This window comes from Chinchilla lanigera, unplaced genomic scaffold, assembly GCF_000276665.1.
Source record: "Chinchilla lanigera isolate Chin_1 unplaced genomic scaffold, ChiLan1.0 scaffold00018, whole genome shotgun sequence".
Classification (NCBI taxonomy): domain Eukaryota; kingdom Metazoa; phylum Chordata; class Mammalia; order Rodentia; family Chinchillidae; genus Chinchilla; species Chinchilla lanigera.
Genome location: NW_004955419.1, coordinates 25,179,453 through 25,200,783, shown reverse-complemented (window position 1 = coordinate 25,200,783; position 21,331 = coordinate 25,179,453). Strand labels below are relative to the sequence as shown.

Below are 21,331 nucleotides of genomic sequence, written 5' to 3'. Positions count from 1 at the left end.
ATAGTTGAATTGGCAGATATTGGTAACCAGCTGGGGGTTAGTGGAAGGGAATGGGATGAAGAGTCATGAGAGTCACAGGCTTCTGGCTGGGGCCAAATTGAGTAAGAAATAGATTGGGAAGAGTGAGGAGGTCTGGGGGAAAATGGTCAGTTTAACATGCTTGGTCTTAAGCTGTCATTGGGATGTCCACTATGGATGACATCTAGTAGCCTGTTGGATTTATTTTGGTTTCGTAGCTCATGGAAGGGCTGGGGGTATAACTCCGTGACAGTGCTTGCCTCGTGTGCCTGTGGCCCTGAGTTCTATCCTCATCACCACAAAACAAAACAGAAACAAAAATCCGGGTGAGATACAGGTGGAAGATGTATACTTGTGACTAATTTCACCTTCAGCAATCCCCTCTATTTTCTTCCTAGCAATCCTTCCTTGCCAGTAGGACTTTACTATACTGACCTGTCACCTTTCCAGTGTCCGTCATCCCCTGGATGTTGTTGTGGTCCTTCACTGTAGTTGACTGCTTACGAAGGCCTCTGTCCCTTCCTTGCTTCATTACACTCGACAACCAGCCCTAGTTCATCTCAGCTTCTCTCCCCCGTCATAGTGATACCCACACAGCCTGAACGAAGCTGCTGTCAAAAACACACCTCTAGGTGCACTTGACTCGCTCGCTTGTGTGTCCGGAAGCCTCAGAGTGACCCTTCGTGCTTCCAGGCAGTTCCATGACAGTCGTTCTCCCAGCCTGCCGCTGTATGCCCTAACTTCTCTCCACAGATCATCAGTGCCTCCTTTCTTGCCCTCACTCTAGATCGATGGTCCTACTCTCAAGTTCTCTGAGGAAACTGAAGCGGTACGAAGAGAGCTTCCACAGACTGTCACTATTATCAGCCAACAGTTCCCTCCCTTTTCCTCTATATCGTGTCTTGATAGAAACATATTTTACATATATTTATAACTATTATTTCTTCCATCTTGAAAAAAACTCCTTATTCTCATTTTTGGGAGCTGCTAAGTCATTTCTTTCTTTTGTACAGCTTCTTGAAAGAGTTTTCTGTAGTATATTCCTCGTTTTCATTCCCATCTCTCTTGAACCCATTCAGTAAGCTTTTGTTCATGACATTCCACTGAGGCTATTCTCATTGCTAAAGGAATTCGTCTATTCTTAGTCCTAAATTAGTTTTGAATAGTCAGTGGCACCTGGCACAATCCATCACCCCCTTTTAATTAATTAATTGATTAATTAATGTGGCCCTGACAATTTAATTCAGGGCCTCGGCGCTGAGCTACATCCCTATCCTTTTATATTTTGAGACAGGATCTTGCTAGGTTGCTGGAACTCAGGATCCTCCTGTCTCAGCCTCCCAGAGAGCTGGAATTACAGACATGTGCCAGCATGCTGATTTATCCCTCTGTTCTGTGCAGTATGCACTCTTTGCTTGATTTCTGGGGTTACTCTCTTGGCTTCTCCTCTCTTGCTGACCTTCTGGTCTTCTCATCTGCTTCCTCTTGTGCTTCTTAGCCCTTCCAAGTTGCAGTGCAACAGGTCTAGTGGTTTTCCTTAGTGATTCCACCTAGTCATAGGGCTTCACATGACACGTGCTGATGGCTCCTGACTTATATAAATCTTAGTCGTCCCTCCTGAATTTGAGACTCAGATCTGTCTTCCTCCTTTATACTTCTAGTGGGTACCTGACACCTTAGTCTCAATAGGACTGAAGCTGATCTCCTGATTGATTTCTCTCCCTAAATCTGCTTTGTCGGTGACCTTTCCATCTCAGTTGATGCCAGCTCCATCTATTGAGGTGCTCAGACAAAACACCAAGATACTGTCATCTTCTTGTATATACCCCATATCTAGTTAGCTGTAGGAAATCTATTGGCGCTTTCTTCAGAATGTGTCCAGAAGTTGCTTACGCCTCACCACTCCCTCCTAGTCCACTGCTCTTCCTAGTCCATGCCAACATTTTCTTCTTGGGATTATTGCAGCGGCCTCCTTGATGGTATCCAGTAGATCATATTGAGCACAGTAGCCAGAGTAAGGCTTTGAAAATAAAAACCAGTTCATATTGTTTTCTCCTGAAACTGTTCAGTGGCTCCTCCTTATCACTAAATGCAGAAGGCCCTATGAAGTTTGGCTCTTTTTCCTGTCTTGCCCTGGTCTGCCTTGCCCCCTCCACTCCAGCCATACTGCCTATTCTTGGATAGAGCATTTACGATGCTCCTCTGCTTGGAAGCTTCTCTCTTCCTTTGCTTGGTATGCTCTCCTATTAGTTTTCTGCATGGCAGACATCCTCTCTTCCTTCATGTTTTCACTTACATGCCTCCTTCTTTTTTTTTTTTTTTTTTTTTTTTTTTTTTTTTTGGTTTTTCTCCGGTACCAGGAACCGGACTCACAACCTTGCGCTTGCCAGGCAGGCGCTTTGCCGCTGAGCTAAATCCCCAGCCCCCATGCCTCCTTCTTTTTAAAAAATACGTATTTGTGGTGCTGGGAATAAAACCCCAAAACCTCATACTTGCTAAGCAAGCACTGTGCCAATACAGTACACCTTAGCCTCATATAGCCTATGCTGACCACTTATTTAAAAATTGCAGTCCTGTTTTTCCGGCCAATACATGGCACTCAAGGGTTCCCTTTGCACACATACCCTTCCCCACATATGCACATATACCCCTCTCTTTCTTCCTCTCTTTTACACACACACACACACACACACGTGCATGCGTGCACGCATGCATGCACACACCACACCACCTTTTAACATAACTCTTTAGTTTACATATTACGTTTATTGATCCCTTCCTGTTCTTAGAGGGTCAACAGGACAGGAATCTTTAGCTAACATATCCCAAATACTATAGTAGTACCTAACACATAACACATGCTCAGTAAATGCGTTAAATGGATGAGTATGAATCAGCACACAAGACCAGGAAGTAAAGGAGATGACCCATGGAGGACATAGGGTAAAAATGGAGGATAGTGAACTGAAACCCCAGATCTGCCTTTAATAACAGAAAAAGAAATAGCAACTTAATACTCTAGATATTTGGAGAGTATGACCGAAAGTCAGTTGCAGAAAATAATATCCAGGAAGGATTACTTGAATAATATATGGCTGAAAGATGCTTTCTATATTCTGATTTTAATCTTTGGATTAAGCCAAACTGTCCAAGAACTGCAGATCTAGGACACTGTTATTACTCTCTGTGGGACTATTTTGATTTTACTAAGCTTTGACTTTTGGCCATTAGCCTACTATGAAGGACATTATTTTAAAAGTCCTTTGAGACTTCATTATATTATTGAATTTATTACAGCAGTGTTATTGAGGATATTACTCTCTACATTAGAAGGTACCCTCTTTAAATGAGAACCAATGGGGTCAAATTCCCTTGAGTTTAATAACAATAGAAATTGTGCTTCTTGGAAATGATTTGTTTGGTTTTATTTCATGGAGATTGCTGTTTTTTGGGAGGTGGTAGTGGTACTGGGGATTGAATCTAGAGCATTCCACCTGCTAGGGAAGCACTCTGCATCCCCTAAGGTACATTTCCTTCTATGGGCAATTGTTTTGTTTGCCTTTGATTGACCTTCTTTCCTTTTTCCCTCCTACTCTTCCTTCTTCCCTGTTTTCCTCCTTCACTTCTTTCCTCCTTCCCTCCCTTCTATCCTTCCTCCCAGCTAGCAGTTTTTAGTATATTCAGAGTTATGCAACTACCAACAGAGTCAATTTTAAAACATTTTCATCACCTTGAGAAGAAATTCCATACCCTTTACCTATTATTCCCATGTCTTCCTGTTAACTTCAGCGCTAGGCAGCCAGGCACTAAGCTATTTCCTGTCTTTAAATAGATTTACTTACCCTGGACATTTTACATGAATAAATATATGTGGTCTTTTGTGTCTGACTTCTTTCAGTTTGCATAGTGTTTTTAAGGTTTATGCATATTAGTATGTATGTTTTAAGGTACTTTGTTCCTTTTTATGGCTGAACAATAGTCTGAAGTGTGGATAGTAGACAACACTCATCAGTTGAAGAACATTTGAAATGTGTATACTTTTTGGGCCATTATTAATCATGTCAAACTTTTGTGTGGACATAGGTTTTACACTTGGGTAAATTCCTAGGAGAATTGCTGGACCAAATGGTAACTCAAGGATTAACTTGTTGAGAATGCCAGAGTGTTTTCCAAAGTAGTTGTACCATTTTACATTCCCTATAGTACCATCACTCACATTTGTAATCATTTGACTCTGCCGTACTATAAGTGTGAGATGGTATCTGATTGTAGTGTGCTTTGCATCTCCACAGTGACTGATGACTCTGTATTAGCTACTTAAGTGTCTTTTCAGTGCTTATTGGTGAAATGTCTGTGTAGATTCTTTGCCCGTTTCTTAATTGGCGATTGTTTTGGTCTTTTTATTATTAGTTCTTTACATGTTCTTGGTACATATCCCTTATCAGATATATAATTTGCATACTGTTTCATTTATTTGGTGGGTTTTGGGTTTCTTGATAGGTACAAAAGATCGTAATTTTGATTTTGTCCAGTTTATCTCTGTTGTTACAGTTATTGTTGCATTTGGTGTCATAGCTAAGAAATTATTGCCCATTCTAAGGTCACAAAGATTTATGGCTATGTTTTTTCCAAGAGTTTGAGAGCTATAGCTCTTACATTTAGATCGGTGATCCATTTTCAGTCAGGTTTTATGTATATTGTGAGGAGATTCAGCTTCTTCCTTTTATCTGTGGTATCCAGTTATCCCAGGATCATTTGTTGAAGAGATTATTCTTTCTCCATTGAACTATCTTAGCACCCTTCTTAAAAATCTGTTGACCATGGAGATATGGCTTATTTCTAGGCTCTCAATTCTATGCTATGACCTCTGTATCTGCCTTACTACTTGTTTTGTCTGTTGGGAAGCTTAGAGCCCAATGTGAAACCTGCTGACAACTGTCCAGGCACTGTGGGGATTGGCAGGTAAACTCAGATTGCCATGGCTTTCCTGATTTCCCTTTATCCAGGTTTCCTGTCTGTTGTTGTTATGTGTGCTTTATGATAAGCTTCAAATCCTTTGTGATACATTAATAAGTATACACATTGTCCTTACACTTCGCATGTTTTGCTAATCACTTCCAAGTGAAGCCTGGCTAATTTATACATTTCACTTCTGCTGGCTTAAAATATGAATTTTCTGTTAAATATCTTAAATGTTTCCTTCTGTCAAGTTATTATCCTCAGCTGAGAATATTGCCTTTGTATTTACTTTTAATTGAAATTCAGAAATTTCTAAGGTTAACACTCACTTGACTACTTCACTCTGTTTGTTATTAATAACTTATTTTCGTCTTCTCTCTGCTTCGTAAATGTTTGTTCTTTGTACACTGAAAAGTGTCATGAATATAATTTGATGGTGTGTTCATAGAATAGTAAATGTTTGCACTTGTTTATTATTCAGTAATCCAATTTCCAGGCATCTAAACCTACAGAATAACAGTGTGGAAAAGTGCACATGTGTAAGATGTTTATCACAACTAGTTTATATTGTGAAAATTGAAAACTGCTGATAATATCTTAGAATGCGGAACAGATAAGTTAGCCATATTATAGTTTCTGGATAGAATGTTGTGGTTCTATTTTTAAATGATGATGACAAAGACTTATTTAGCAACTTTAAAATTCATGTGTTTTAGCATAATTAAAAGAAGCACCATGTAACATAGGCATCAAGAAGATTAGGAAAATACACAAATGACGTGTTTTTTCAGGTGCTAGAAAAGTGATCTGTTTTCTGTTCCTGTTTAAATTTTTTCATTCTTTGATATCTTTTAACTTAGAAACCTTCAGTGTAAAATTTTGTAATTCCTATAGAAATTCCTTTTTTTTTTCTTTTTCAGATGCGAATCTGGTTACACTGGACAGCACTGTGAAAAGACAGACTTTAGTATTCTCTATGTAGTGCCAAGTAGGCAGAAACTTACTCATGTTCTTATTGCAGCCATTATTGGAGCTGTGCAGATCGCCATTATAGTAGCAATTGTCATGTGCATAACAAGGTAAATAATAATATAAGAAGTATCAATTTAAACTAGAATAGGTAGCAGTTATGCTAGAGACAAACCTTGGAGCACCCTCAAAATGATAGAGGTTTTAAAACCACCAGCCTATTAGGAAAAATCCTAGAGTTACTTCCCTGAGATTTCTTTTTGGGTCTGACCTTGCTTTGTCTTGCTTTGTTAAAATATAGATAAGTACTCCTTCCCAGGGCTTAGCATATCTGGATTACAGGCAAAGGGAGTGTATGATAACAGTCAATGAACTAAAGGAATTTAGGGATCTTGGAATTGTGTACTGTGAGCACTATATTCAGGAACAATAATGGTAGTAGCAGAGATTGTAGATGATCTGCTCATGTACAGAAGAGCCATGTAAGAGTGTTTTGAGCCCTGCAGAACTACACTTTGATCCCTGCATTCTACCCTGAGAAATATTTTTCTGTGGTAAATATAATAAGAAGGGAAAAAAAAATCCAGAGTCAAAGATAACTACTTTTCATATTACATCATTGTCTTAACTTTACTTCATACTCTGAGTTACAGTGTTAAGTAATAGGCTTTAAAGTTCTATATCATAAGTAAAATTCATTCATCATGAAGGACTCATTTGGAGCACAACTGGCATGGAATAAATGTTTTCCAAATTGAGTCAGACTAAACTGGATTTGAGAAAAGTCAAAGCAAACGTCCTTGTGCGAGTTCTCAGCCAGTCCTATCTTTTCTTCTTGCTCACCTCTTCCTATATCTTTTAGGGTTTGGTTCAGATGTTCCATAAACATCATCTTTATAGTTTCCTGCATTTTCCTGGGCAGATTGGAGCATATTAAATACATACAATGACAGGCCATATTGGATTTATGGCCCTTCTAAGGTCTGGATAGGTGCCAGACCTTTAGTAGTCTCAGCCATCTGGAGCTGAACTGATAAATGTAGAAATGATAAAAAAATGTTCTCTGAGTAAAAGATATTTTTTGTTAATTTCAGGCACTAAAGTCAGTGTGCTTTATTCCACAGAACAGATGATCTGCCCTCAGGCAAGACTGCTGGTGTAAAAATGGTCAATAGATCAAAGAAGGGACATAATGATATAACAAATAATGACAAGAGAAAGAGAAGCTAGGAAGAAAAACCCCCATTCAGTAGCAGGGCTGGCTATAGCCATTTAATATAGGCTCAGAGATGAACTAGTTTGTCTGTGGCCATCCAATAACTGCTAAGAGTGCCTGGTTAGGATAGAGTGCTGTCTGATTCATGAATCATTCCTCTTCCCTCTGAGCCATCAGGAGGAGGGCACCAGGTGTGACCATTGCATGGGAGCAGGGTTCAAAATTGATTTTAGGGTAAGAATTTGAGACTTTTGAGCAGGGGAGGAGGGGCTTGGTACAAACCATTTTTCCTGAGCATTATTCAAAGGGTCCCTTGCAAAATTTACTGGAGTAGGGAAAATGTGTGATAGGGAGAGACCATTTTGGAACGTTATTAGAATAATACAAGAGTGGTGTAATAAATGATTTGGAAGGCCAAAAATAAAAGTAGATAAAAGGGAAAATTTTGAGGCCAGTGATAGTGCTATCCTAGAGAATCAAAGGCTGTTAGAGGCACTGGGAAGCACCTCTGAATTCCTCTTCTCCTTTAAGAATTGAGGAAACTGAAACCTTGCCTGAGATCATAGAACTAGTTAAGCCCTTGTCTAACCCCTAACCCAGGCTTTTACCCACTCTGTGCTTTTGTTCTCCGTGGGCTGTATTATCTGCTTTAAAAATTAAAATTATATGGCAGATATTAAATCAGTACCCTTCCTTGACTTTCTAATTCACCTCCATTGCTGCCTTCACAGACACTTGGAGAACACAGTGACAGTGTCTTCACTGTCCAGTATCTCTGTGACTGAAGGGTTACCATACTGTGTTTATCACAGATTTCCCCTTGAGGCCTTTTTCTGTAGTGTCCCCCCAAATCTTGCTGTATTGGATTTGGAATATTATGATATTATGGACTTAGCTACAGTGAATATTTAAGGAGTACTTCTTGCACACAGTCCATTACGGGGCAGCTGTTCATGTATCTCCTGGTTGGTGTTGCTTAGGAGGAATCTTCCTTTAAAAGGATGTTTTCACTGACCTGCTTATCAAGACTGCATGAGTTGTGTTCTCTTCTTTTGTGGTTAAAATCTTCTTGTATGTTTTTAGACTTAAGGACAGATTGGTAAGGACTTTGAATATTTTAGCCAAACCCTCTTATTTTATATGTGAAAAAGACAATGATACCAGGAAGCTAGAACTTTTCCAAGGTCATCGTGAGTTAGTGATGGTTAAATAGAGTGCTTGCCCTCTCAACCAGTCTTCTTCTGAATGAAATGGAGATGACTGCAGCTCTGTCTACCTCAAAGTATTTTTATGAGGATTACTGAGGGAGTGTTTAGAAAACCTTACACAAAATAGAAGTATTATTATTATCAAGGCTTTTAAGTCAAGGCAAAACAATATTTGAAATAGAATAAAAATGTAGACCATCAGAATAGGAATACTCATTGTATAACTTTCTATCCATTAGCTTATAAATGCCTTTATAATCAGAGATTAGTTCAATTCCTAATATAATATTTTACGTATAGGGAAATTAAGGTTACACACATTAGCAGAGCCCAATCCCAGAATTACCAGAATTCCTCTTAGCCCTTTTATAGTACTTTTCATAACACAGCAAGAGCTGTTTGCAGTCTGGGCAGCGGGCACAAGAGTGCTTACATCACCATGAAATTCTTTCCATGGAGAAACGTTATGATTAATTGAGAGCAGAAGCAAGAATTATCTCTTGTCCTCAGGGCCCCGTTCCAGTAGAGTATGGAACAACTCCTTTTGAGTCATTGTCTAAAATCAGTAGGCATCCTTGCCTGTTCATATGTCAGGCTAACATGAACTTTTCTGCCTGATTTTTTTTCTCTTTATTTAAGCTTTTCTTGTCCTTTTGGGGATGTCATAATGCTCAGGGAAAGTAAATAGGTCACCGTACTTTTGACAACAGTCATGTGTTAGCAGTCACTGTGGCTGGGGAGTTGCCAGGCTGGAAGAGGGGTGGGTATCCCTATCTGGGAGGTACACGCAGCAGCATAGACTGACAATTGCTCCAGTGGGTCTGTTTCTAGTCGATGAGTCTGTTTCTAGTCATGTGTATGTCTACTCTTCTGATATCCAGCTTTTCTTTTAAGAGTAGGGAGAATTTATTGAAGGAAAGAAAGTTGTCTAGGAGAGACAGAAGGGGTCCTGGAAAGTGGGTTGCCCATCAACACTGCTTCTCAAGGGTGTTTTATTGAGTAAAGCCAGGAGGTGAGGTGGGTTCAAGGAGGGACAGAACTATAATCAATCAATTAGATTACAAGTATAGTCGCTGAGGTATATTGATCCACTGGGAAATCATAAGGTGGGTATTACGTGGGACAAAACTATGGTCAACCAATAAGATTATAACAAGGATAGTTGCTTGGGTAATATTGATTAAATGGGGATCAAATTGGGAAGCAGGTCACATAATAAGTGCAGGTAGGATGGACAAGGACTTTCCTGGAAGGGGTGGGTTAAGGAGGTTAGACCCTCTATCCCAAGGTGATTGATGCCTATTTAGCGTATCAGTCACTGCTGTCATCCCTAAGGGAAGTACAGGGGTGAATAGTTTTTGTTTTTCTTGAAGCCTGCCCTTCAGTGAATATGCCTGCCACCACAATTGTCTTCTGCATTGACCTCTAGAGGGCCCAGCCTTGTCTGACTGCTTACAGTATTTCTACCTAATTTAGCTGTCCATAGCTAAACTAGATAGAAAACCCAAATGACCAAGCATGAACTAAAGGTAAATGTATGGGCTGGAATTTCATTATTCCTCTCTTTGAAAAAATAATTCTGATAATTTAAAATAACCCTATCAGCTGTCTATAGCTAAATTAGGTAAAAAAGAAGTACTCCCCTCTTAAAATTTACCCCTCACCTGCTGTGAGCGGCAAGGGTCAAAGACCGATTTGACTACTTCCAGCTGAAGAGGGTTGAGATTGGCAGTCAGAGATACTCCACAAGGGGTCTATCTGAAGGCCCTCCATAGGCGCCCAGGTGTTCTTATCTTGGGGAGGTGTACAGCTTTAAGTCTGGAGGAGACGTGGCCACAGAAATAATTAAGTATGCATGGACCAAATAATAAAATCAACAGGATAATTGTGAATATAGCCAACAAAGCTTTCCACCAGGAGGAGCCAGTAGTAGCTTTCCATAAAGAGGATAAAGAAGGTCCAGGGAATTTGAGAGTCTGACACGAACACCCAGCTTTGTAGGGAAGGTGTTTTGTATTTGCCTTCACCATGTCTTGCACCAAATAGCTTCATGTAATTGCATTCCGTGTGGCTTTATGTGTGAAATGTGCATTAATTTGGAAACATTTGAAATATTCATAACAAAATAATCTTTCTCTTTTCTTCTTTTTTTAATGCAACAGAAAATGTCCCAAAAACAATAGAGGACGTCGACAGAAGCAAAACCTAGGTCATTTTACTTCAGATACATCATCTAGAATGGTTTAAACTGATGACTTTTATATGTACACTGACCATGTGATATACATTTATTATGTCTTTTTTTAAAGAATGAAAATATTTATTTCAGAGGCCTTATTTTTGGACATTTTTAGTGTAGTACTGTTGGCTCGTATTTAGAATATTCAACTACAACAGTTTTGGACTGTTTAGTAGTCTTTGTTTTATGATTTTAAATACAGAAATTGATTTCACAAATTTGTACCACATGGTAATTCTAAGCTGTGTTCTTTACCCATGGAATGTAATATTTTTGCAAAAATGGACCCACTCACAAATGGTAATAAAGTCATACTCGTTCCACAGTGACCACAGCAAATGACCAAGCATGAACTAAAGGTAAAGATGTTTACAGATTACTTTTCTTACAAAAAAGAAAAAACAAAACTAGAAGACACTGTGTTTAAATAGATATTTAAATGTTTTTGAGATTTGGTATCTGATTTTTTTAGACACTGCCTACCTCATGGACTTTAAAGTTGTGTGTGTTAGATGTAAAATATTTATAAAATGTATGGACTGGAATTTCATTATTCGTTCCTCTTTGAAAAAATAATTCTGATAATTTAAAAAAAAACCACTAGATGAAACAGATCACTGAAAAATAGATTTAGATATTGTCAAAATAGGCTTTTTAACAAATGAATTGGAATAAAGGCCTTCTATCAGTTACACTACTTTAATACACATTCATTTTTAAACAAAATATTTGTTTTAACATAAATAAGCAAATTGTATTAGTGTTTGTGAATACAATGCAAAAATTGTTAATGATTGGTGCTCTTAAAGTGAGCTTAAAAATAACCTAAGACCTCTATCTGAATTTGTCTTGTAATAATAGCTATATTAATAGACTGTTGGTGTTTAAAGGTCTGAAGTGTGAGTAGAATGTACTGAGCTGTTTAATGTGTAGTTTAGGTACTCAAAAGTATGCATGTAGAATTTACCAAATATGTTCAAAATTAAATATTAATTTTAACATTTGGTTTGGAAAAGCATGTTACAATATAATGTTTTCACTACATGGCCTGTTTTGGTGTGGTTATTTACTCTATTCTTTAATATTGATGTATCAGTATTTATAATAGATGAATTTAATAGAAAAAGCAGATTTCACTTCCAAATTCCCCTCTGCTTTTACAAATACTGCTTGAAATTATTGAAAGACAAAAGCTTTACCCAGTAGTTGGAATTTGCCTTTTTGTTACTTGGCTGCTAGCCTTAATATTAGTAACATGGCAGCTTCAGTGAACTTTTTAAAAAAGCTTTCATCTGCTACCCACACAGTCTTTTTTGAGTCCCTTAGTCAATCAGCAAGCATGTTTGGAACAGTCCCCCATGCGTTGCAAGGGCTCATATTGCAGAACAGTCGCGTATGGGCATTTGTAGTTATAAATATTTGACCATTCTCCAGGGGTGGGGTTTCCAACCCTTTAAGCAGCTCTGTTGCTGTTATCAAGCTGGTTTTTTGCTCCAAGTGCCAGAATTGATTGCAGTAGGACATCTCTTACTGAAAAATAAAATGGAGCATAACGGGTCTGCTTCAAACGCTGATAAAATCCACCAAAATCGTCTGTCGAGTGTCTCTGAAGATGAAGACCAAGATGCTGCTCTTACCATTGTAACGGTGCTGGACAAAGTTGCCACTATCGTGGACAGTGTGCAGGCAAGCCAGAAGAGAATAGAAGAGAGGCACAGGGAAATGGAAAATGCCGTCAAATCTGTCCAGATTGACCTGTTGAAGCTTTCACAAGCACACAGCAACACGAGCTATGTCATTAACAAGCTCTTTGAGAAAACTCGAAAAGTCAGTGCTCACATTAGAGATGTGAAGGCCCGAGTGGAGAAACAACAGGTTCATGTGACAAAAGTTGAAACCAAACAAGAGGAAATAATGAAGAAGAACAAATTCCGTGTTGTAATATTCCAGGTAAGCTTGCACTAATGTTCAGCTTGATGGCTATAGTCTCTTGGATCCTTTAATTGCCAGCGTGTCATGTCAGAGGTCTCCTATGTCACATCTTAGCCATTGTATATATTAATGTAGTGGAGTTCTGGATCAGCAGAGACCTCACGATAAAACCATTTCTACGTTAACTAACATACTGTCGTATCAGTATTTTTAACTTCTCAGCCCTGTCATGTAATATGAACTGTGGCTAATGCTAAGGCTATTTCTTGCCTTTGAAACTTAATATTGGTAAGGCTCTTTCACCATATTAGCCTCAATAGTATGCATGATGTCCTCTCATGGACTTTGAGAATGTTAGTCCTAGAAGACACCTAAGAAATCTCTAGTTTAGAACACCCCTTGGTTGCATAAAAGAAGAAACTAGGAGGGTTATTTCCTTAGTATGTCTTAAGGCCCTGGATTCAGTCCCCAGAACTGCAGAACAGAAGAAACTGGCAACTAGTACACTTATAAGAATGTTCGCTTTTATTATAGAAAGTCTGGAAAGTCCAAGGAGTAAAATGTAAACTTTTAAGAATAGTATTTGTTTATTGGAATTTTTACTTATCAGTCACAATAATAACAGCTATTTCTTTAAAGAACAATTTGGGGTTTTAAAAATATTGTTACAGTATTACGGCAATACCAATGCAGAAGTTATAGTTCCTTGTTTGATTGCAGATTCTTTTTACTTAGCTGATTTAATCAAGTCATTTTTATGTGGCATTGTATATTGAGCTAAGTTCCTATAGCACTGTGCACATATTTTTAAGAATAGGAACATGTCTATGGCAAATACGTATCTACAATATATTTTTTAAACTCTTACAAATTAGAAGAAAAAAATTGAACGCTCCTCCCATCATAAAAAATCCAGAGCAAACCAAAATGTGAAGTCAAATGTATACTCAGAGTTTAAAGTTAAGAGAAAGGAAGTATTTTCATGTTTTGCTGGTAGAAATATTAATTAGTGCATTTCTAAGAGTAGTTTGGTGTGTTGCAAACCTTAAATATTCACAAATCTTACCCTAAAATTTTGTGTTCTAAAAATAAGATCAGGAATGTGTGCAAGCTAAGTTATAAAGTGTTATCACAACTGTATTTAAAAGTGTTATCACAACTGTATTTTTAAAATGGATGCCTGTGTGCATATAGGAAAAACCCTAGGGGAATAAAAATAAAATGAGAAAACAGGTGGATTATGTAGGCAGATATCTGTAAACTCCTAAGGATGTGACCCATAAACCCCCAGAGTGTTCTTTACTCATTAGTCATTCTCCATAGTCTTTGCTGACCGACAGAGTTACACTGGTATGGTAAAGTGGTATCTTGGATCTGTTTTAAAGCGCTTGCAGTTGTTTAGAAAAAAGAATAGGGAGGAGAGAGTAGTGATGCTGATGTCAGTGATGGCCAGAATGAAGTATCCCATTAGAAGTCCTTTACCACTTCCCTTTCCTTCCAGGTCCCTCAAGGCCCTTTTCCAGGCTTAAAAATCTCACCATACTTTCAGAGGCCAGTCCAGTGTTAGTGGATGCCGTGGGGAATCTAGATTTGGTATTGGAGAATATAGTATTGATTCTTTGATTCATTTTCCAAGTGCATTAGCAATAGTGAATGTTTTTCAGCCTCCATTTACATGTGGTGTGCCAGGAACATAGCGGCATCCGGCGTGGTTCCTGAGGACCTTTGTGCCAGGCTGTCAAGATTTACAAAAGCTCCAGCAGAAACACTTCTGAAAGTTCTATTTGCCCATTGATATAAGTTTTGGAGGTTAAAATGCTTCTTTATTCATTTTTTACTCCCTGTAACTTACTGGTAATTTTTCCTATATTCAAGCCCCTGTGGTTAAAGAAACGGAGAAGTACTAGTGTAAGAAAGATTTCTTTTCTTGTAAAGATTCTGTGATTCTGTGAAATTACATTGTGGGGAGGAGTGCAGCAATTGTTACATTTTGTTAAGCATGTTGAGAAAAGATAAAGACATATAACAGTGGACAGAGAACTAGAACACTCACACAATTCACATGGTTATTCTTAGCACTTAAAATTAGTCATCACTGGGGGCCAGGGATTTAGCTCAGCGCCTGCCTGGCAAGTGCGAGGTTGTGAGTTCGGTTCCCGGTACCAGAAACGCCCCCCCCCCAAAAAAAAAATTAGTTGTCATTAATTGTTATAGTGCATTTGTATACATGGTTGTGTGGAAATTTCCCCTTCTAGTAAAATTATCTTTAAACTGAGATATTAACTTACAGCATACTTTTATTTCTATTTGAGTTTTTTCTTGAAAAAGGTTTCCCTGAGTATATCTTTTGGCTGTAATTTTTTTTGTCTTTTTGAGACAGGGTCTTGTGATGCAATTCAGACTGGCCTTGAGCTCATTTTGTAGCCCAGGATGGTCTTGAGCTTGCAATGGTCCTCCTGCCTCAACCTCCCAAGTACTGAGAGTACAGGCGTATGCAACCACACCCGGCTTTGGCTGTAATCGTTATCTGTATTATATCTCCTATAGATGTATGTGGCTAAATGTTTATCAAATCTGGATACTGGCATTTAAAAATAATTAAATTTTCTTACCCAGTTATGTTTCTTTTTTTTTTTTTTCCAGGTACCGGGAATCAAACTCACAACCTTGTGCTTGCCAGGCAGGTGCTGTGCCGCTGAGCTAACTCCCCAGCCCCTAGTTATGTTTCTTTTTGAACACACTTCCATCTTGATGATTCCTCTCTGTCAGTCATGTGAGCCACAAGTTGTACTGTGTCTTCCTGTAATTTTGGTCATTAACTAGTAGTGACTGGTTACTAAATGAGCTATTTGACCATGCCCTAAGGATGAGTCTCAGACTTCTATGTGTCTAAAAATCCCCAGCTACACTACTTTGATATTCAGTCAAGTGCAATTTACTCTTCTCCATTGTATTCATTCTGTTACAAAACCGACATTTTTTACCTGAACTTGTACAAATGTAATTATATTTAGGAATCAACTCTAATTCAACCCTATAATCTTCAGTTATCATTAGAGTATATTCACCATTTATTGCTGACTCATAAGAGTTATAACAGTGGATCTCTAAGCAAGTACTTTTTTGGACTCTGCTTTATTGTACTTTTTTTAGCCTGATTTTATACTATTTGTTTTACAGTGGAAGGGAAGGGTGTGTGATTCCTGAGTTAAACTATATCTGATGTCTTCACTGCAAGCTTGTGAGAGTTTTTCTCTTCCAAGCAGTAATTACTTTTGGGCTCCTTCCTTTTCTAATTATACCTTCTCAGGCCAGACCAACCCACACTGTGTTGCTGAAGTTATTCCCTACAGCAGGTGTCAGGAAAGGAGAGGAATAATTTTACTGCCTCTTAACTGATTCATCAGAGAGTTATGAGACACCCACCTCTGCCTTTTTTTAGCTCGCAGACACTCCAGTTCTGTAGCCAGAGAATTTAATTTTAAATAAGTATCCAAAGAAATAAGGTTCCGGGGATGCCTTCTTGACTACCAGGCTGATTAAATTTTAGAATGTGTGTAAGTGTATTTCTTGTACATTATTGAATAGACTAATCTGGATCTCAAGTAGAAACAGTTCTTTTAGAAATTTTAATTCATGAATCAGTTAGAAATCTCGTGATCTCTAGTTTTGTTTGTTTGGTTTTAGAAATAATTCTATGAATAGTAAGCTGGCTTCCTTTATACCCATGGTCTGGCCTGGCTTCAAGGCCACTGATGTCTGTTGTTTTTGCCCATCCAGCTGTCATCCTTAATCTTTTGATACCTGGCGTAGCTGATGGATCTTTCCTCTCCTTGAAACTGCTTTCTGCTCAGCCTCTAGGGGTTTTGTGCCCTTCTGGGTTTTTTCATGCTGTACTGGTTGATGCTTCTCCTTTTTCTTACTCATTTTTGTCCCTTTCTTCTTATTTAATAATCCCAAATCCATGATCACTAACCCTAAAATCCAGAATATTTCAAAAATTATTTAGGTTACCTTTAGGGTAGCTTGGTAAGAAGCCTTGGCTTGACCTGAAGTCACTTGGTGGTAGGACCTGACCTGAAATAGCATGAGGCTATGTGTAGTCTTTCTCCTACCTCAGTGTAAATATTTGTATTTTTTACTGCAGAAACGTTTGTTCCTAAGATCTCACTGGGATCATATGTATGTAGTGCATCACATTAGTTTTATAAAATCTAGAATGTTTTGAATTTTTGAGACACACCTTGTCTCCAAGGAATGTTGAATCTCTTCGTGATTTCTTCCGGCCTCATGACTTTCAGTCCCATTTCTACATTAATGACTCTGAAATTTCTATCTCTAGCACACTCACGTGCTCAGCCTCCCCAACCCCTCTGCTGTGGGTCCACTGGGCATTTCAAAGCCATGATGAGATTTTGTCTTTCTGCACCGGGAGTTTCCCTCCCGCTCCCACCCTCCTCTCAGTTCATGGCTTCCTTGTCAGCAAATCCTGGAGGCTCTCACCTTCCGGGCCCCTGTAGCTTGTTTCCCACAGAATCGCCCTTATGCAGTGTGTGTCAGATCATCTCAAAATCTTAGTCTTTCTGTCGTACTCAGAATAAGCCACTGTCCTTTTGATTGGACACAGAGCCCTTTGTAAATGGCCCATGTGTTGTCTCTCTCACCCTTCTTCCTCTGGCTCCTTGGTCTCTCTGTTTTAGCCACACTGCCCTCTTCAGTATCTGTCTTTTCTTCCTGCACAACCTTCAGGTCCAGGCTAAGATGCCACCTTATTAGGCCTTTCTGACCAGTGTATTTCTAAATAGTACTTCCCTGGTGCTGAATATCCCCGTCCCGCTTTTTGCACCTAAGCATTCATTGCCATGCAACCATCTATATATTTTACGTCTTTATTTATCTCTCTGTCTCCCCCAGAAACAAATCATCTCTTTCACCTTTTTTAATAAGGTTTTTCAGTTCCTATGGTTTGAGTAGTGTATGGGGGTAGCCAGCTTCCTAACTCTTGGTTGAAGGCATAAGCTTTTTATTTAATCCAATAATAATTTATTAGAGTATACCTACTATACATGCTGGGAATAAATCATAATTAATCATAGTACTTTCTCAGCTTGGAGAAACCTAACACCACACGAGGGCCCCAGGAACACAAATATAAATAAGTAGAATTCCAGTTCAATTCAAACTGCAATAACTTCCAGTGGTGCATACATGTTGTTTTGGTATAAATTGGAGACATTAGCCCCCTGGGGAATTTGGGGCATATGAAGTGATGCTTGAGGGAAGATGCTGTTCGGAATTGAAAAGAGGAGGGTCATTTAAGATACCTACCAGAAACTGTCTACAGGGGAATGAAAACATTTTATATTAGAGGAATTGAGAGTATATGTGTTGCTGGGCTAGTGAAGAGGGAACATGAGTCAGGCTGACTGGAGAGATTCTGAGCATACTCAAGAATTTGAATTCTCTGCTGTCCATATGGAGGAATCTCTAAAAAGTTTTAAAGAGATGTAATCAGGGCTATGCTTCAGTAATGTTCCTCAAAAAGTACATAGGTGATATTCTAGAAGTGGAGGGATCAGTAAATAGTAACTATACAAGTTCAGGCCTGAGATGTCAAGAACTTGAATTAAGATACTGATAGAAGAGGGGGGAACGAACATGTGAGTTATTAAGCAGTTATTATCTACAGGGCTTGGTGACCAGTTGAATGTAGGATGAGAGGGAGAAGAAATACTGGGGATGATGATTCTGGGGTTCCGTATGTGTAGCACCTGGATGGTTATTGGTACAGAGAGACACAGGAGAAGAAGTAAAAGTGGAGAGCATGATGAAGGCACCGTGATGTTTGGACTTGGTGAGTTTGCGGTGCCTGTTACATCCAGGTGGAGAAATTTGCCCATCATTTGTGTGTGTCTCTGTCTTAGGAGAAGTGGAGAGGTGTAAATAGTGTTCATGAGGGAAGGGTCAAGGAGAAAGAAGCCCTGGGAAACGCCAGCATGTAAGGAGCAGGCAAGGATAAACACCCCACGGAGGAAGTTTGCAGGATGTGGCCAGCAGGTCCGGGAGCTGTTCTATACTGCAAAGAAAGCACTCACCCGCTCTGCTTTTCTTTTCTTTAGGAGGAGCTTCGATGTCCGACATCTCTGTCTATTGTCAAAGACAGAAACCTCACCGAGAATCAGGAGGAAGAAGAAAAAGTCTTTGATCCCCCGATAGAGCTGTCTTCCGACGAGGAATATTACGTTGAAGAAAGCAGATCTGCCAGGTTTAGAAAGTCAGGCAAGGAACGCATTGATCACATCAAAAAGGCATTTTCCAGAGAAAACATGCAGAAGACAAGGCAGAATTTTGACACCAAAGTGAACAGAATTAGAACAAGAATAGTGACGCCTGAGAGGAGAGAGAGGTTGAGACAGTCAGGGGAGAGGCTGCGGCAGTCAGGGGAGAGGCTGCGGCAGTCAGGGGAAAGATTGAAGAAATCTATTTCTAATGCTGCTCCCTCAAAGGAAGCTTTTAAGATGAGCAGCCTTAGGAAGGCTAAGGACCGAACTGTGGCCGAAGGTCAGGAAGCAGGCAGGGAGATGGGCGTGGATATCATCGCCCGGAGCCCGTCTCTAGTCCCCATCCCAGAGCTCCACACCGACGAGCTCAGTGAAACAGAGCAGGAGGAAGCCAGGGCAGGGTACACGGCCCAAGAAGGAGGGGAGAGTGCAACCCCTGAACCTTTAAAGGTTACTTTTAAACCTCAGGTGAGAGTAGAGGATGATGAATCACTTCTGTTAGATTTAAAGCAGTCCTCATAAGGAGGAATTCAATAAAAAGGCTCAATCATGGAGTTTTAGTTTGCCTAGTACTGTCATCTACGTTTATTTATATGCTGTGTAGGAAAACTAGTGATATGAGTGTTTCATTGGTTACATTTAAAATCTTGACTACCATATAATATTACATACATTTCCCTTGGCAACTCTTTTTATTTTTTGTGAGCATGTATGATAGTAGGTAGCAGCCTTTTCCCCTCCTGTCATCCATCCTGTGACAGCATTTAGTTCCAGCATCATAGCTTTATTAATAGTGAGACACTTCCTAAGGCACCTGCTTCTTCTCACTCAGAGAAGCAGGGTGGCTTTGCCTCTCCTGTCCTCCTCAGAGGACTGTTGTGAAGACCAGAGGCAATGTCATGGTCTGGGAAAGCAAGCACGTCCAGAGAGACACAAATCGCACTGGGCTCTCAGCCACAGAATGAAATAATACATCTTCTGAAGAAGCCCTGAGCACCAGGTGATGAAGGCCTAGGTTGGACAGAAATTAAAATCCATCTTCTTAAATGTTTTCATAGAAACAAGAGTATAAAATAAATGTCTGAATGATAATCTTTTCATCAAAGACTACAACCAAACTTCAAGTTTTGGATGTGTCTTAAAATGTTCCTTGGAAAATCCTTTTCTGATTTTTTTTTGGTTTTAGATTTGTGGTGGACCATACCAACTTTTGCAGCATGAGGTGTAAGACTGGCTGTGTTATCCAAGTGGCTTTCTTTCTTTTTTGCTTTTCTTTTTTTCCCCCTTTTCTTTTCTTTTTTTTTTTTTTAAACCAAGGATTGGACACAAGTCCTTCACATTGAGCTTGCACCCCCACCCCCTTTTCTTTTGTTGTTTTTTTTGAGACAGAGTTTCGCTATGTTGTTCAGGCTGGTCCTGAACTTACTATGTAGCCCAGGCTGGCCTTGAACTTGTAGCAATCCTCCTGCCTCAGCCTCCTGAGTGCTAGGATTACAGACAGGCATGTACCACCACACCCAGCTCTTCAGCCCTTTTTGAGATAGGCTGTCTCTCAGTAGGTTGCCTAGGCTAGTCTTGAACTCATGATCCTTCTGCATCAGCTTCCCATGTAGCTGGGATTATGAGAGTATGCCACCATGCCTGGCTGTCAAGTGACCTTTCTAAAGTCTTTTCTGTTGCAGTGGGCTTGGAAATGAACTTCAGCATTTGTGTTTTCCAGAGTGCAACCTTCATGGCCCAGCTGTACAATACAGTATTTGTAGGTGTTCATCATAGTTGCTATGAGTCAGATTTCACTTAGCTGTTAGCTTTTAGAGAGGAAGCAGATTTATTCCAAAGAAAGAAGTGGTCACACAAGTTCTATGCTTCTAGTACATTTAATCCTGTTTTTTGTTTTTTGTTTTTTTTTAACTGTGGAAGAAATGGCAGAATTGTTGAATTTATTGATAATCAGCTATCCCATTTTTCAGACTTTCAAATCAGTTTTGAGCCATCATGTAGTAACTACAAATAATAAATACATATATCTATACAGACACACATAAGATATTTTACTTGGTTATCCAGGTGTTTGAGTTTAGGGGTTTGATCCAGTATTAGTTTCTCTTCATTCTGCCTAAATACATAAAATTGTAAATTGAAAACTAAAATGTGTACCACGTTGAATAAAATATTTAAAAAATTCTAAAAACATTATCACAGTGTAGAAAGAGCTTGGGTGCCTAATCACCCAAGAGCCATAATAAATCACCTTAAGAGCCTAATCACCTTAAGAGCCATAATAAATTTGAATTTAAAAAGGCATTGCAAATGTTAATGTCCTAGGTGTAAATATTTGTACCAATGCAAATAGCAATATGCAAATGAAGTCTGATATTGTAACTTTCCTTACCATAGATGTGTTCCTAGGTTACAAAGAGTATAAAGAAGAATAGCATTTGGGCTAATTTTTTTTTTTTTTTTTGAGTAAATATTATTGTCAAGAATTTTTGCTTATTGACCCATTTTA

At 39.0% G+C, this 21,331-nt stretch overlaps 2 protein-coding genes across 2 annotated transcripts in view; both read left to right on the top strand.

Moving 5' to 3' along the window:
• Tmeff1 (transmembrane protein with EGF-like and two follistatin-like domains 1) overlaps window positions 1–11,653 on the top strand; it is a gene marked incomplete at its 5' end in the record, with an annotated part of 94,688 nt that extends 83,035 nt beyond the window's left edge. The window contains 2 exon segments of the mRNA XM_013513288.1: window positions 5,898–6,056; window positions 10,533–11,653. Coding sequence (XP_013368742.1) covers window positions 5,898–6,056; window positions 10,533–10,617 — 244 coding nt within the window.
• Window positions 11,654–11,832: 179 nt separating this feature from the next.
• Window positions 11,833–19,389, top strand: Murc (muscle-related coiled-coil protein). The gene is made up of 2 exons (XM_005382806.2): window positions 11,833–12,559; window positions 18,661–19,389. Exons 1-2 carry the CDS (start codon window positions 12,005–12,007, stop codon window positions 19,342–19,344), a joined length of 1,239 nt encoding a protein of 412 aa, XP_005382863.1. The 5' UTR covers window positions 11,833–12,004; the 3' UTR covers window positions 19,345–19,389.
• Window positions 19,390–21,331: the final 1,942 nt, after the last annotated feature.

What these genes read in the sequence shown, in the direction of transcription:
- Murc (XM_005382806.2), top strand. Translation starts at nt 12,005, where the DNA reads ATGGGCATTTGTAGTTATAAATATTTGACCATTCTCCAGGGGTGGGGT. An exon ending in TCCGTGTTGTAATATTCCAG is followed by an intron (nt 12,560 to 18,660) that starts GTAAGCTTGCAC and finishes TCTTTTCTTTAG; the next exon opens with GAGGAGCTTCGATGTCCGAC.